Source organism: Austrofundulus limnaeus, unplaced genomic scaffold (genome assembly GCF_001266775.1).
Source record: "Austrofundulus limnaeus strain Quisiro unplaced genomic scaffold, Austrofundulus_limnaeus-1.0 Scaffold43, whole genome shotgun sequence".
NCBI classification, from domain to species: Eukaryota; Metazoa; Chordata; class Actinopteri; order Cyprinodontiformes; family Rivulidae; genus Austrofundulus; species Austrofundulus limnaeus.
Genome location: NW_013952445.1, coordinates 1710765 through 1722834, shown reverse-complemented (window position 1 = coordinate 1722834; position 12070 = coordinate 1710765). Strand labels below are relative to the sequence as shown.

The 12070-nt window shown below is 39.9% G+C and overlaps 1 protein-coding gene across 4 annotated transcripts in view; it reads left to right on the top strand.

The window, feature by feature from the left end:
- Nucleotides 1-12070, top strand: part of vti1a (vesicle transport through interaction with t-SNAREs 1A) — a 120045-nt gene that overhangs the window by 80925 nt on the left and 27050 nt on the right. For 2 of the 4 annotated variants that reach the window (XM_014007645.1, XM_014007644.1), the window contains one exon: nucleotides 2543-2604. In XM_014007645.1, coding sequence (XP_013863099.1) covers nucleotides 2543-2604 — 62 coding nt within the window. Of the gene's footprint in view, nucleotides 1-2542; nucleotides 2616-12070 lie in introns of all 4 variants that reach the window. The other 2 variants (XM_014007647.1, XM_014007646.1) reach the window with 1 other exon arrangement.

Below are 12070 nucleotides of genomic sequence, written 5' to 3'. Positions count from 1 at the left end.
TTCGATTAGTCGACTAATCGAAAAAATAATCGGTGATTAATCGATTATAAAAATAATCGTTTGTGGCAGCCCTAGTAGCAACACACAGATACTCCTGTCAGACTTCATACATAAGAGACCACTGCCAGGAAAACCATTTAGATTAAGTAATTAATTTATATTTTAAATGAAAGAAGAATGTATTGTCATTTACACTGCAAAAATTGTCGATCTAACCAAGGCGGTGTCCAAATTCAGGGGCTGCATCCTTCCAAGTGCGAATTTGAAGGCTGGTTACATCACAGCGATGCACCAAAGGCTTTCCAAATTTGAATGCTCCTCCAATTCTGTAATTTCTCTTTGGGATCAATGAAGTATTTTTCAATTGAACTGAAGTTGAATTGTGGTCCACAAATGTGTCCTCCGTTCCTCCCAATTTGAGGGATGGGTCCAGTGGGTCGTTCTCAGCCCACTCTATCCCAAGATGCATTGTGGGCCAACCAGGAGGTTTATTTCCTTGTAACTGCAGGCAAAGCAAGAGACAGGAGTACAGTTTTAAATAAAAATCTCGTGGTACAAAAATTGAAAGTTTAAAGAGGTTGTGTTGTTAGGCTTTGGTTATTTGCATAAACACCTTTTTAATATTACTCTTTTCAGAAATCATTGTAAACAAGATCTTAAGGCAAGTCCTTTAGTTCTTCATGTATTGCCTCTGCGCTAGTTGTGTTAATTTAAAAATAATAATATTATTAATATATTAATATTTAGCTAATTTTGGTTAATTTTAGATCTTTATTGCTTCTGTATAGCTCTGTCATGTTTGCTAGGCGACGCTGGGTTAGGGTGGGAATAAAGCCGATGGCTGGACTCTTCAATTCACAACCACTGGCTGTGTCCAAATTCAGAGGCTGGGTCCTCCGAAGGACCCGGCCTACCCAGTCTAGGTGGACCGGGTTCTTGGTAGACCGCAAAGACCAGAAAAAAGTGGCTGTGAATTTGGACAGTCTAACTCATTTTATTTCTGACAAAAATAATATTTTAAAAAGTGTCTATATAAATGACAAAAGTATTAACAACACAACTGCTTGAAACTTAAATTTTCGGTAACGCTTTCTTCTACCATGTAATTGCAAGGTAATAAAAATGTAATTAAAATGTAATTAAATGTAATTACTACCTTCTTACCATGTAATTACATGGTAAATAGGGTACAAAACTACTGTTAGTAAAACTACCTATATTGGGTAAATACAATCAAATTACTATTCAATAGTAACTCAACACTATATTTATGACCAAAAGAATGCAACTAAATTTTGAGGTTAGTGGTTAACTAAAATAAAATATAACTTTAAAACTGTCCAAATTAGCTACTACTTATTTAGGTGTTACATAGTGAATTGTAATACATTACCAGGTAAGTGCTACATTACTGCAGACAATTAATTACATAGTAAAATTGTACCCAAATTACCACGTAATTACATGGTAATAAGGTAGTAATTACATTTGATTACATTTTTTATTACCTTGTAATTACATGGTAATAAGGGTACCGTAAAAGAAAGTGTTTCCAAATTTTATACCGCCAGATTTTTATTTAAAACCTCTTCCTTTCTCTTGTTTCGTCTGCCATTACTGGCAGAAAAAAATCTGCGGTCGGCCTGCAATGCATTATGGGATATGGTGGGCCGAGAAAGATCCATTCTAATCCGGACAAAAGAAGGATGCATTTGTCGGCCGCATTGGAGGAGTCTTTGCATTTGGACAGCCTCCAGCACCGCGCTGTGATGTAGGCGGCTGACGAATTMGACCTTTGGAAAACCCGGCCTCTGAATTTGGACACAGCCACTTTCTTCAGTTCTTTGCGGTCGATACTACGTACACCGGGTCCTTCAAAAGACGCAGCCCCTTAATTTGGACACAGCCAACGTCTTACAATCTTATATTCAGCCAAAAGGTATTTTTGATCTTGTTCTGAGACTGATCTACTATACAAGAGCAGAATATGTTGGTGTATTAATCTTGTTAGCTTGGAATGTTTTCATTTTAAGAAGTCTTACCAAGTGCAATTATCTTATTTCACTGGCAGATATTTATCTTAATTTGAGTCTGAATCTTCTTGAATTAAGTGAAATAATCTGGCTATTTCCAGGCTAACAAGATTTTTAACACGTTCTKCTCTTGCTTTGTATAACAATCTCAAAACAAGATCAAACAATCCTTTTTTGCTGGATATAAGATGGAAGACTTGGTTAGATAGAAAACTCACGACATATGTTCATTTGTGGACACAATTTGAAAACTGCAAACAAGATAGCTGTTTCACTTTAAAACTTTAAATAAAACTGGTAAACAATACATCGCTTCCTGAGGAACACTAGGTTCAAGGTGCATTTTCTTGTATTTTTTTTTCTTTTAAACATTTCTTAACAAAAGTGTATGTAGCCTTTGGTTGTTGCTTTAAACTCTGTGTTTAACAGTGTCCTTCAGCTGTTCATTCAGGACAGAAACTAAAACTCATCTGTCAATGTTGTTTTTTATTTTTTATTTCCTCTCCCAGCTGAGAGAAACAGACGCAAACCTGGGCAAGAGTTCTCGCATCCTGACCGGCATGCTGAGAAGGTAAGCTGCAGGTAGGGACCACTGTTTCTGCACTTCTTTGCCTGCATTGTGCTTTAACAGTGTTGTGAACTCACAAAAGAGTGAATAAAAGATACTTATAATTAATTTTTGTAAAAATAAAGAGGAATACATTTTTACCTTTCAGGTAAGTCATGATTAGTTATTATTGTTGTTCATTAAACTTCATTTAATTGCATTTTTCTTTTTGTGTATGGCTTAGAAAGGTTAAACACATCTGAGTTAAGCCCATAACGTTAGGAGGCTGTTTGCCTGAATGCCACAGTCTTGGTGCTTTTGTTTGGATAGATGGAGAAAAGAGCATCTCAGTAAGGCATCCTGCAGAAACAAAAGGCTTAAAAAGACAAGTGCACGCTGAACATGTCTCCATTCTTTTTCTTCTTTGTTTTTCCACAAAATGCACTTACTGCCCAAAAACCAACTTGCAGTCTGTTTCTCGCAGTCTGCTGCTCGCTGGTTCACGCACAAAGCAGCCCCAAACAAATACAAACACAAGCATTCAGCTGCAAATATATAAAAAAGGGGGCTTGCATTATCTTGTGTGCAACCCTCCAAACACACACACATGCAGTTAATATCTTGTCACATCTCCATTTCATAAAGTGCCTATGTGCTTTCCGCTGAACCGTGACGCCACYGTTTTGTTTCTTGTTCTCTTTTGTTTTGTTTTTTTTGTTTGTTTGTTTTTTTCCCCTTCTTCTTCCTCTCACACAGTATGGATTTTGATTAAGAGTAATATGTAAATGACACTCACTAAATGTAAAATCCCAGGGCAGGAAGGAAGTGCCAATTGAAATAGATGCTTCAGTGACCATAGACAATTTGCCGGGCGGCTCACAGGGCAGCCAGCAAATAGTAGGCCTGAGGAGGGCTGTGACGCCGACTGTAACCAATATTTCTGCATATGTCTCCATTTTGTCAAGTCTGATTATGGGAAGAGAAGTAAGGGGGGGGTGGGGGTCACCTCGCCTGGCATGTCACCCAGAGCTGTCCAGAAATCATTCATCATTCCCTCCTCCCTCCTCTCTTCTTCCCTCCGCCCCCCTCTGGTGCTGAAGTAAATAACACGCACTTATTTCAATATTATCATATTAATGTTAAAGTTCAGCTGTCACCTAATGGGAAAACTTAATCAGACGTAGCATTTTAAGAGGCATGCTGCCACCCCCCCCCCTCCCCAGCCCCTCCTCCTGACGTGCCTTAGCTCCTCTGGTTAGTGCGCTGCTCAAATCAGGATTTATGAGGGCTTTCCAAACCGAGGCTCGGCTGCAAGCCTCCTCAACTGCTGCGCCCCCTCCCTCTCACACTTCTTTCACGTTTTATCACTGTTTGCAAAAAAAGAAAGCGTTTTTGTTTTGAGGTTGTGGCTCGGGAAACATCAACTAGTCGTTTAAAAGCGAGAGAGGCCAAAGATTACGTGCAGRGAACTCGTACCCCCTAATCTTCTCCCCCAGCCCCTTCTAGAAGTTTGCTTCTGATTTTTATTTTTTTGGGTTGTGTGTTTGTTTTTGATGTCAGATGGATGATGTTTGCTTTGTCGTTAGTGTATTAGTTGGAAAGGATAAAAAATAATTACAGAAGCAAATTGTACAAATGGATGCAACACAAAATAAAGGTGCACAGAAATATGAATGAAAATTTTTAAACCTTTTCTTTTCTGCAGCTGTAGAAAGAATTAAAAGTCAGGACTTTTTGAACAATAGTTTTTTTATATAAACTTTTAGGTATTTTAAATTTCTTCAATAAATTAAACGAAGGGATACACACACAGCAGCACAAATCTTATTACAAAATGTAAAGTCCAGAATTATACACGGTAACTAGCACTTCTTAAATCGTCCTCAAGGCCCTCTGGTTATCACCCCTGCTGAGAAACAATTACTCCCTCATTATGCTCACTGCCGTAGTTTAAGAAAGCTAATTAACTTTAAGACTCTGTGAACATCACTTATTGTAAGGAACATCTGGAAACATGAACATCTCAAATAGCTGTTGCTTTGTTTGAAAACAAAATGTTATACCTTTCAGACTGGGACAAATCATCATTGCCATTGACRATAATTWGTGAAAGAAAAGATAGATATGTTAYCTGTTGGTGCWATGATTTGATCTTGTTTAAATGCTGTCAATATGTTTGGTCACAGCTCTTACTGTGGATTACTGACACTGATTATAAAGGCCTCAGACCTTTTTGACAAAGCCCCTGCTGCTTCKGTGGCATGTTGACACTGTAGCTTCTCATAAATACAAAATGGTCCTCTGACTACCTTCAGCAATGATACTCTGAACATCTCAAGCATCACACCCACCAACAGTTGGGAACAGAATGCAGCTCCAGACCCAGTTAGGACTATTGGGGCCCCTGGCAGCTTCACGAAAGGAAGGGGGTGGATACAGTGAAGGGCACCGAAGCAGCGAAAGGGGGATGAAGAGGAGGGAGAATGTATATTTTGAAGCAGAGGGGTTGTCTGCTCTCACTGGCAGCTGATCCCACATGCAGGTGGTCGACTCAGTCGCCAGGCAGATCAAAAAGTCAAGGCCCCGGGTGGACTTCCCTTTGAAATGGGAATGGGGTCTAGATATCAGACAGAAAACATAAGCAAGCTCCCAGCCACAGAACAGCTCCATATTCATGGCCGGGACTGGCAGTAGCGACGGGCAGGCGAGATGGACAGAGCTTCAGCCTTCAGAGGAGAGCTCCTGCACACTCTGGGCGTTGATTAAGAGATCGGTCTTTAAGGCGAGCTGAAGACGATGCTGCGGCCTGATGCTGCTCCACTGTTACCAAGATACCAACTTCCTTTCTTGAGCACAGGCTCTCTTTATGTGTGGCTAAGGTCACTGCTCCCATGTGACAATATCAGCATAAATTTAGTACAGCTAACTCAGAACAAACATGTTTTGTTAAAGTTTTTTTTTTCCTGAAATTGAAATTAGGTCTGTTCATTTGACTAACTGGCAAGAGAGGAAAACTTACAACTCCTCTTTGCCTCTAGGAAAATCAAAACTGCTCTGCGTGTCGTATTCACTGGAAAGTTTTTTTTCCCTGTTTGCTTGCTCCAACGAGCCAACATGTGAACAACATCCTGAGCCAAAAGACCAAAGTGCATGCCCCCAGAAAAGCATCTAAAGAAGCTAAACTTTTTGTTTTTCGAAATCACAAAGTTTTGCCTCTTCTCYCTTATTATTGGTGAATATACACCGTCTTTATGAATTTGTTTGGAATATGAGCTACTAAGACATGTTTTAGGGTCGCATAATGAAAMTCTGTATCGGTGACCTGTGGTGGGATTGGAGTGCTTTTGCCAAACAACTGAACAGGAAAGGGATTTTTTTTCCAACTTGTTCTTAAAGAAATTAGAATTTTCTTTTCCTACCTATGAAAATATTTTGCCATTGTTCACACAGTTCATAAAATTACAGTCCTACACACTCATATTGCACATTAATGTGCCACATTGGTTATCTGAGACTTGTTCGGCATATTTTGCTTTTTTTTTTTTTAAATTCGGTATTACACCTGAACTCATCACGATAGCCGCAGCTCATTCCCAAGAGCAGCAAATCATTGCCAGTCGCTCAGTCTCTGATCTCGTCTCTGTGTTTCTGCCACAGTAATTTCCCTTACTGCATTTAAACGTGTTTCCTTTTGCTTTGCGATTTGCTCATCCTGGCAGCATCACGACACACAAGCGTTTTTCATACGGTCTCTGCATTGCTGCATCCCTCTGGGTCAGTGTCATCTCTGCCCTTTTCTCTTCCCTCCAAGGAGACATTCTGTGTGCATTATTTTCTGTCCATTCTGCTTTTATTTTGGCAAAGGAGCAAARTCCCAAAGTCTGAATCAAAGTGCCCCTCGACTCTTAGATTACCTTTAAAGTACATTTCAAGATGAACGCAGCTGTTGTCTGATGTGATCTGAGAAAAGGGGATATGATCTGTCACATAGAAATGAGTGCTTTGGTGTTAAAGTTGATCATTTTTGTCCAATTAAACTTTTGAAAGGCCCTACCATTGTTGGTGCAAAGCTSTTTTCTATTTTCTTGTTTCCAGTCCATCATTTATACCATCTGATTAAGCTCTGTGTGAGAAAAACAGATTTGTAATGTGTTGAGATGGTGGAAAAATATCAACACTCGCTTGMGCTTTGGAGAAAGGATATCATATCCTGATCTTACAAAAATATCCAAATATAAAGATTGAATGACTGAAGAAAAGTCACCACTCTGTGAGCTGATGTTTAAACCTAGAAAAAAACAAGTGGCCTTATGGAAAAGGGATTAACTAAATTTTAGTGATTGTTTTTTAGGATTTTTTTTGCACCGTTTGTTTCTAAAATGTCAAATAAGTCTCTTGTTTTCAGACAGATGATACAGTTTTATTATTCTTGTGAGTCTGCATATGTGTCTGTAGCCACAGGCTGCTGCTGGAACAATGACAGGGTGCGCCTCAGTCTCATTACTCACTTCTCCTGAGTCAAACAAGCGCCACTGCCAACAGTTTCTTTTTCTCACTCACCCTTCTGCTTTATCGCTGTCTTTTTCGTCTTTTCTTCACCTCGCCCATTAGAGAGTGCTGATGGGACGTTTTTTGCARAAAGAAAAAGATACACACAAGCCTGGGCTGTAGAGTAAGGAGCTGTTGACAAGTGCAAAGACGTGTTGTTGTTTTATATAAGGCATGCGTTTGTCTGTTGAGGATTGACTTGCTTTACTGGAACCCAAAGCCTCCTTTTTCACAGTTTATTTCCATTTTTTAATATGCAGTCCATAGTGGGAGTGTGTTTTTTCACAGGTCAGAATAAAATAAACATATAGTTTTCTTCAAGTTCAATGCATGTAAAAATCTCTGAGTTGGATAAAGACAACTAGCTTTAAAGAAATCCACTATTATTTGTAACATTAGACTTTATTTGATAAACATATATTTAACTGTAAAATAAAGACTGTAAAAATACTGTTGGATGTTTAGTTTTGTAAATTTTTAAAGATACATTTTAACACGGACGGGGCCATTTTATTTACACGCAAAGCATTCTGGGTAAATGATGACGTGGGTAGGTCCTCAGTGTGAGTGAGCTGTATCCACCCTGAAGGTTAATCTTGGGCAATATCTTATGATCGACTCTTTTAAATGAAACCAGAGAGCGTTGACAGAGAGGAGAAGGTAGAAATGACTCAGCCTGTAACTGAAAATGTGGATGGAGGACAACAGAGCTGCTTCATGGAGGAAGAACCTCAGCTTAGCCTGTTAGCGTTAGTGCCAACGCTATATTGCCTTATATGTGTTAGCTTGGCGCTAGCGCAACAAACAAATAAGCTAAACCTAGGTCCTCCATCCATATTTTCAGTTACAGGCTGAGTCATTTCTACCTTCTCCTCTCTGTCAACGCTCTCTGGTTTTATTTAAAAGAACCAATCGGCAGATATTGTCCAAGATTAACCTTCAGGTGGATATAGCTCGCTAGCAGCCTTGCATATGGGACCTGTCCACATCATCATTTACCCAGAATGCTTGGCATGTAAATAAAATGGCCATATCCATCACATGTAATATATTTTTAAACTTTTAGTTTAGAAATGATAAAAACTAAACAGCCTACAGTTTTTTGCAGTCTTTATTTTACAGTTAAAATATATGTTTATTAAATAAAGTCTAATGTTACAACTAATCGTGGATCCCTTTAAATTTGCTACCAAATATTTGTTTTTTTCTCATAAGGCAGCTGGTAATTCAAGTTAAAGCAATGCAAGCAGAAACTACCGGCATATCTTGAGTTAGACTCTTTTATTGGAACAAGTAGCTCTCAACTTGTCCAAGAACATGTCTTCAAAGCTGATCCAGGACATTTCAACAGAAAAACAGTCTTTGCTCCATCACTTCTCCAAATGCTCAGGGGTCATCCGGCATCGACATTGAGGTTATGCTTCGTTGGACCTTGCTCACGCCTTCCAAACTGATAGAGCTTCTCTTTTCCCCTTACTTTAACCCTGACAGACTGTCGTTCTGACGAGATGACTGGAGATCAGTGGCGCTCTCATCCCTTGAAGTGGCTCCAGGTGTCACTCCAAGGGTACCCACCCTGTTTGATCTRCCGTCAAGCTCCTGTCGGGCCACGGCACCCTCTGATTTTCCTGTCAGAAGGGAAAGAGGCTCTCCTGTCCAAAAGTTCCCCCTCTACTTTTGAGTGATAGGAAGGATGAGGAATTGGCAGAWATGGAGCACATCTTCTTGATAACCATCGGGGATTGGGTTGTTTCCAGTCTTATTTAGTGCTTAGCTCTCATTTAGCAACTATAGGAGATCCTCTTGACACCCACCACCCATGGGAGAATTGTATAGAGGGCAACCTGATTTGATATACCAAGCCCTGGCAGTCCAAAAATCAAAAACGAAAACAAAATAAAAATCAGATGAATCCAAAACATCCTCAGTGATCATGCTGTGGGCCTTGTCTTGAGAACAAAAAACATCCTCTCAGACATCTTCAGATGCAGTCCAAAGGAGGTCCCTGTCTTCACCGAGGAGCCTCACAAACAAAAAGGAAAGATAAAACAAAATGGAGGTTTGGAAGTATATCTCTTTTCAGCAAACATAGATGCTGGTTTCCTTCCTGCCTTTTTATTTTATTATATCCCTTATGTTATCCCCCCTCCTACTGTGAGCTTCTGTAGAAATTACAGGTGAGATCTCAGTCTGTGGCAGGCCCTGCCTTTCGTCTGGAGGGAACAAGGGGAAGGATGGTGGGGGGAGGGAGGGGGGTATGAGGGGAGGAAAAAGAAATTCATGCTTTGCAGTAGTGCTGTGTTGTTTGTGGAGCSCACCATTCCCTTTGTCTGTCTGGCGATAACTTATTCAGCACAGGGCCATTCATCCAGGGGTTGAGCGCAGGCGTCCGTCAAGACAAAAAATAATGAGGCGACAGCAGCGCAGAGGATAGCTTTCACCCTCTGCATAGCATCCCCCCCCCCCCCCACACACACCTCCCCTTCGCCATCTCCTCCTTCTAGCCTCCCATTATCAGCTGATTTAAATAGGTAATGGGGGGTCTTCTTCAGGACATTTTGAAGCAATTAGAACCTATCACATTGCCTGTTCTTTGACTATATTTCCCTCCCAGCATGCCATCATGGATACTTCTGGACATGCTTTGCAACAGTATTCTGGAATTTTGAGGGAATGCCACCGCATCACTAGAGCACCGCATCACTAGAGGCCCTTTTTATGTTAGCTTTGCAATGTTTTTACTCATGCCCTTAACTAAATCACCTTGAACCACAATATGAATGCATAATGTTATAAGTATGATTTAATTCCTTGGTAATATATTTAATTAGGTATGTTAATCAAAATAATGCATTCAAAGTTAATCACTTCTATCAGTTGTTTATTTTTTCCTATTGCATCATCTTTGGCAGGGTGCAAAAGACTGAAATATTTAGAGAAGCTAAATTTTCCACTTGTCTTAATATTTTGTTTTTCTAGCTCGCCACTCATCATCTGTGCTTCTGTCCGTCTGTACCTTGTTCTAACAGCCCCCAGGATGGTGCAATACAACAAAGGCAGAACATTGTTGCCATGTTGTTGATGGCATAAAAGATCCCCTTTATCACAACAGGCAAAACTATATAAACGGTACCACCAGTTTTTTGTTTTTTTTTACTTAAAAGTTGAAAGGCAAGGCGTTTTTAGATATTTGTAGGCAGTTATGGAAAAATGAAACATGCATGGACTTTTGAATTACAGTTCCTTTAGACAAAAGTATATTAACTGCTGTTAAAATATTGTTAAAGCACCATATGTAAAAAGAGAAAATACACTAAAAACAAAACCATCAACAGTAAAATCTTGATCCATCAAGAAAATCTTATTGTGGCTCGTTTAATTTTAACCAGGTAACCATTGAGAATTTCATAGTATATAAGTACACAGTTTATAATGAGGCCAGGTGCCCCACCCCCACCCCCCACCCCCCAAATATGAAGTTTTCCTCTTGTTTTTAAATCTTTTTGGCTCAGGATTCATGCTTTAAATAAGTCCCATTTAACGATTTAAACATGCTGACAATAAAAGTCATCAGCATTAATGAAATGCAAGACACACATCTTAATATGTTGATAATAAAAAAAAACTCTGAGAAAGTATCTTTTTGGCAAACACTGGCTGAGAAATTAGCTAAAGTCAAGTGCAGTACACGCTCAAGCCACTGGCCCAGTTTGGATTTTGGGGAGTGAACCAACCACGCGTGGCTAGTAATGACAGGTTCCATGTTGCCCCTGGCTTGCGGCCCACTCCGCTGTTTGTTTGGAGAGTGGTGCTCGGTCGTGAAGTGCTGGCCCAGCTGGCAGCGACTCCGTGGCCCCTTTGCCCCAATGGTTGGCTCCTTTTTGGACCACACCAGCCAGGCAGACTGGCATCCAGAAGCTGTAAAAAAAAAGAGAGTGGGGAATGCAGGGCGTGACAGTGGAGAGGAGCTGTAGGCTGAGCATCTCAGTGTTAAACCAGGCCTGCTGCCAAATGCAGAGAAGATTTTCCTGCTTACACCACAATCTTCACATCTCTTTGGCGACAGGGATCGTAGTTTGCACCTGAAGGGTCAACAACATGTCATTGTGATCTGTCTCAGCATGAATAGCTGTGTTCACTGCAAAACACTAAAATCTTGGCCACTTTATAACCTTTCACTGGCAGCCATCGCAATTCCTTTTTGTGGACCATAGCAATAACTTGGATTTAACCAGACATTTTATTTGACTATAGCTATGATGTAGCTTTTAATATGACTGTGTCAACAAATGTAAAAATRAACAAACTTTCTTACGAATTTTGTTTTAGACAACTTGTGCTACTGAAAATAGTGTACATATATTTAAATCAGTTGTTTACAAAAAACAAGTATAATAAACTAGCTGACCAAAGTAATATTTACCAAGAAGTAAAGAAAATSTTTAAAAGAAATATATGGAAATGGGTTCAACAAAAGTTCCCCCCTGGTTTAGTTCTGTTTTAAAATGATCCACTTCTTAAATTTTCTATGACAAATACCTGTTATACATGCATATTATCTGATATATGTTATAATGTTATACTCTCATTAAAAAAACATTCCCAAAGCCTTGCTTTGACTCATTCATGCATGTTTGAGAAATCGTGCAGCGTTTTTAGGCAGCCATGCTGAGGAGCAAAACGACAGGTGGGGACCAGAAATGCCCCTGGGATGTGTCTTTAAGCCAAACTTCCTCATCACAGAGCGCACCTCCCCACCCCCCATCCCACACACCCTGCCCGTGACTCCTGCTGGCTCAGCAGTAACAGAGCAAAGTGAAAGTGAAACTTAAACTGTCTGCTACTCTTAACACTACTTCTCACTCAGTGAATCTCTTTTCAGATTCAATGTATTTTCAGATGCCAAGTAAACTGAAGCAACCCACCCCCGTGCGTGTGTGAC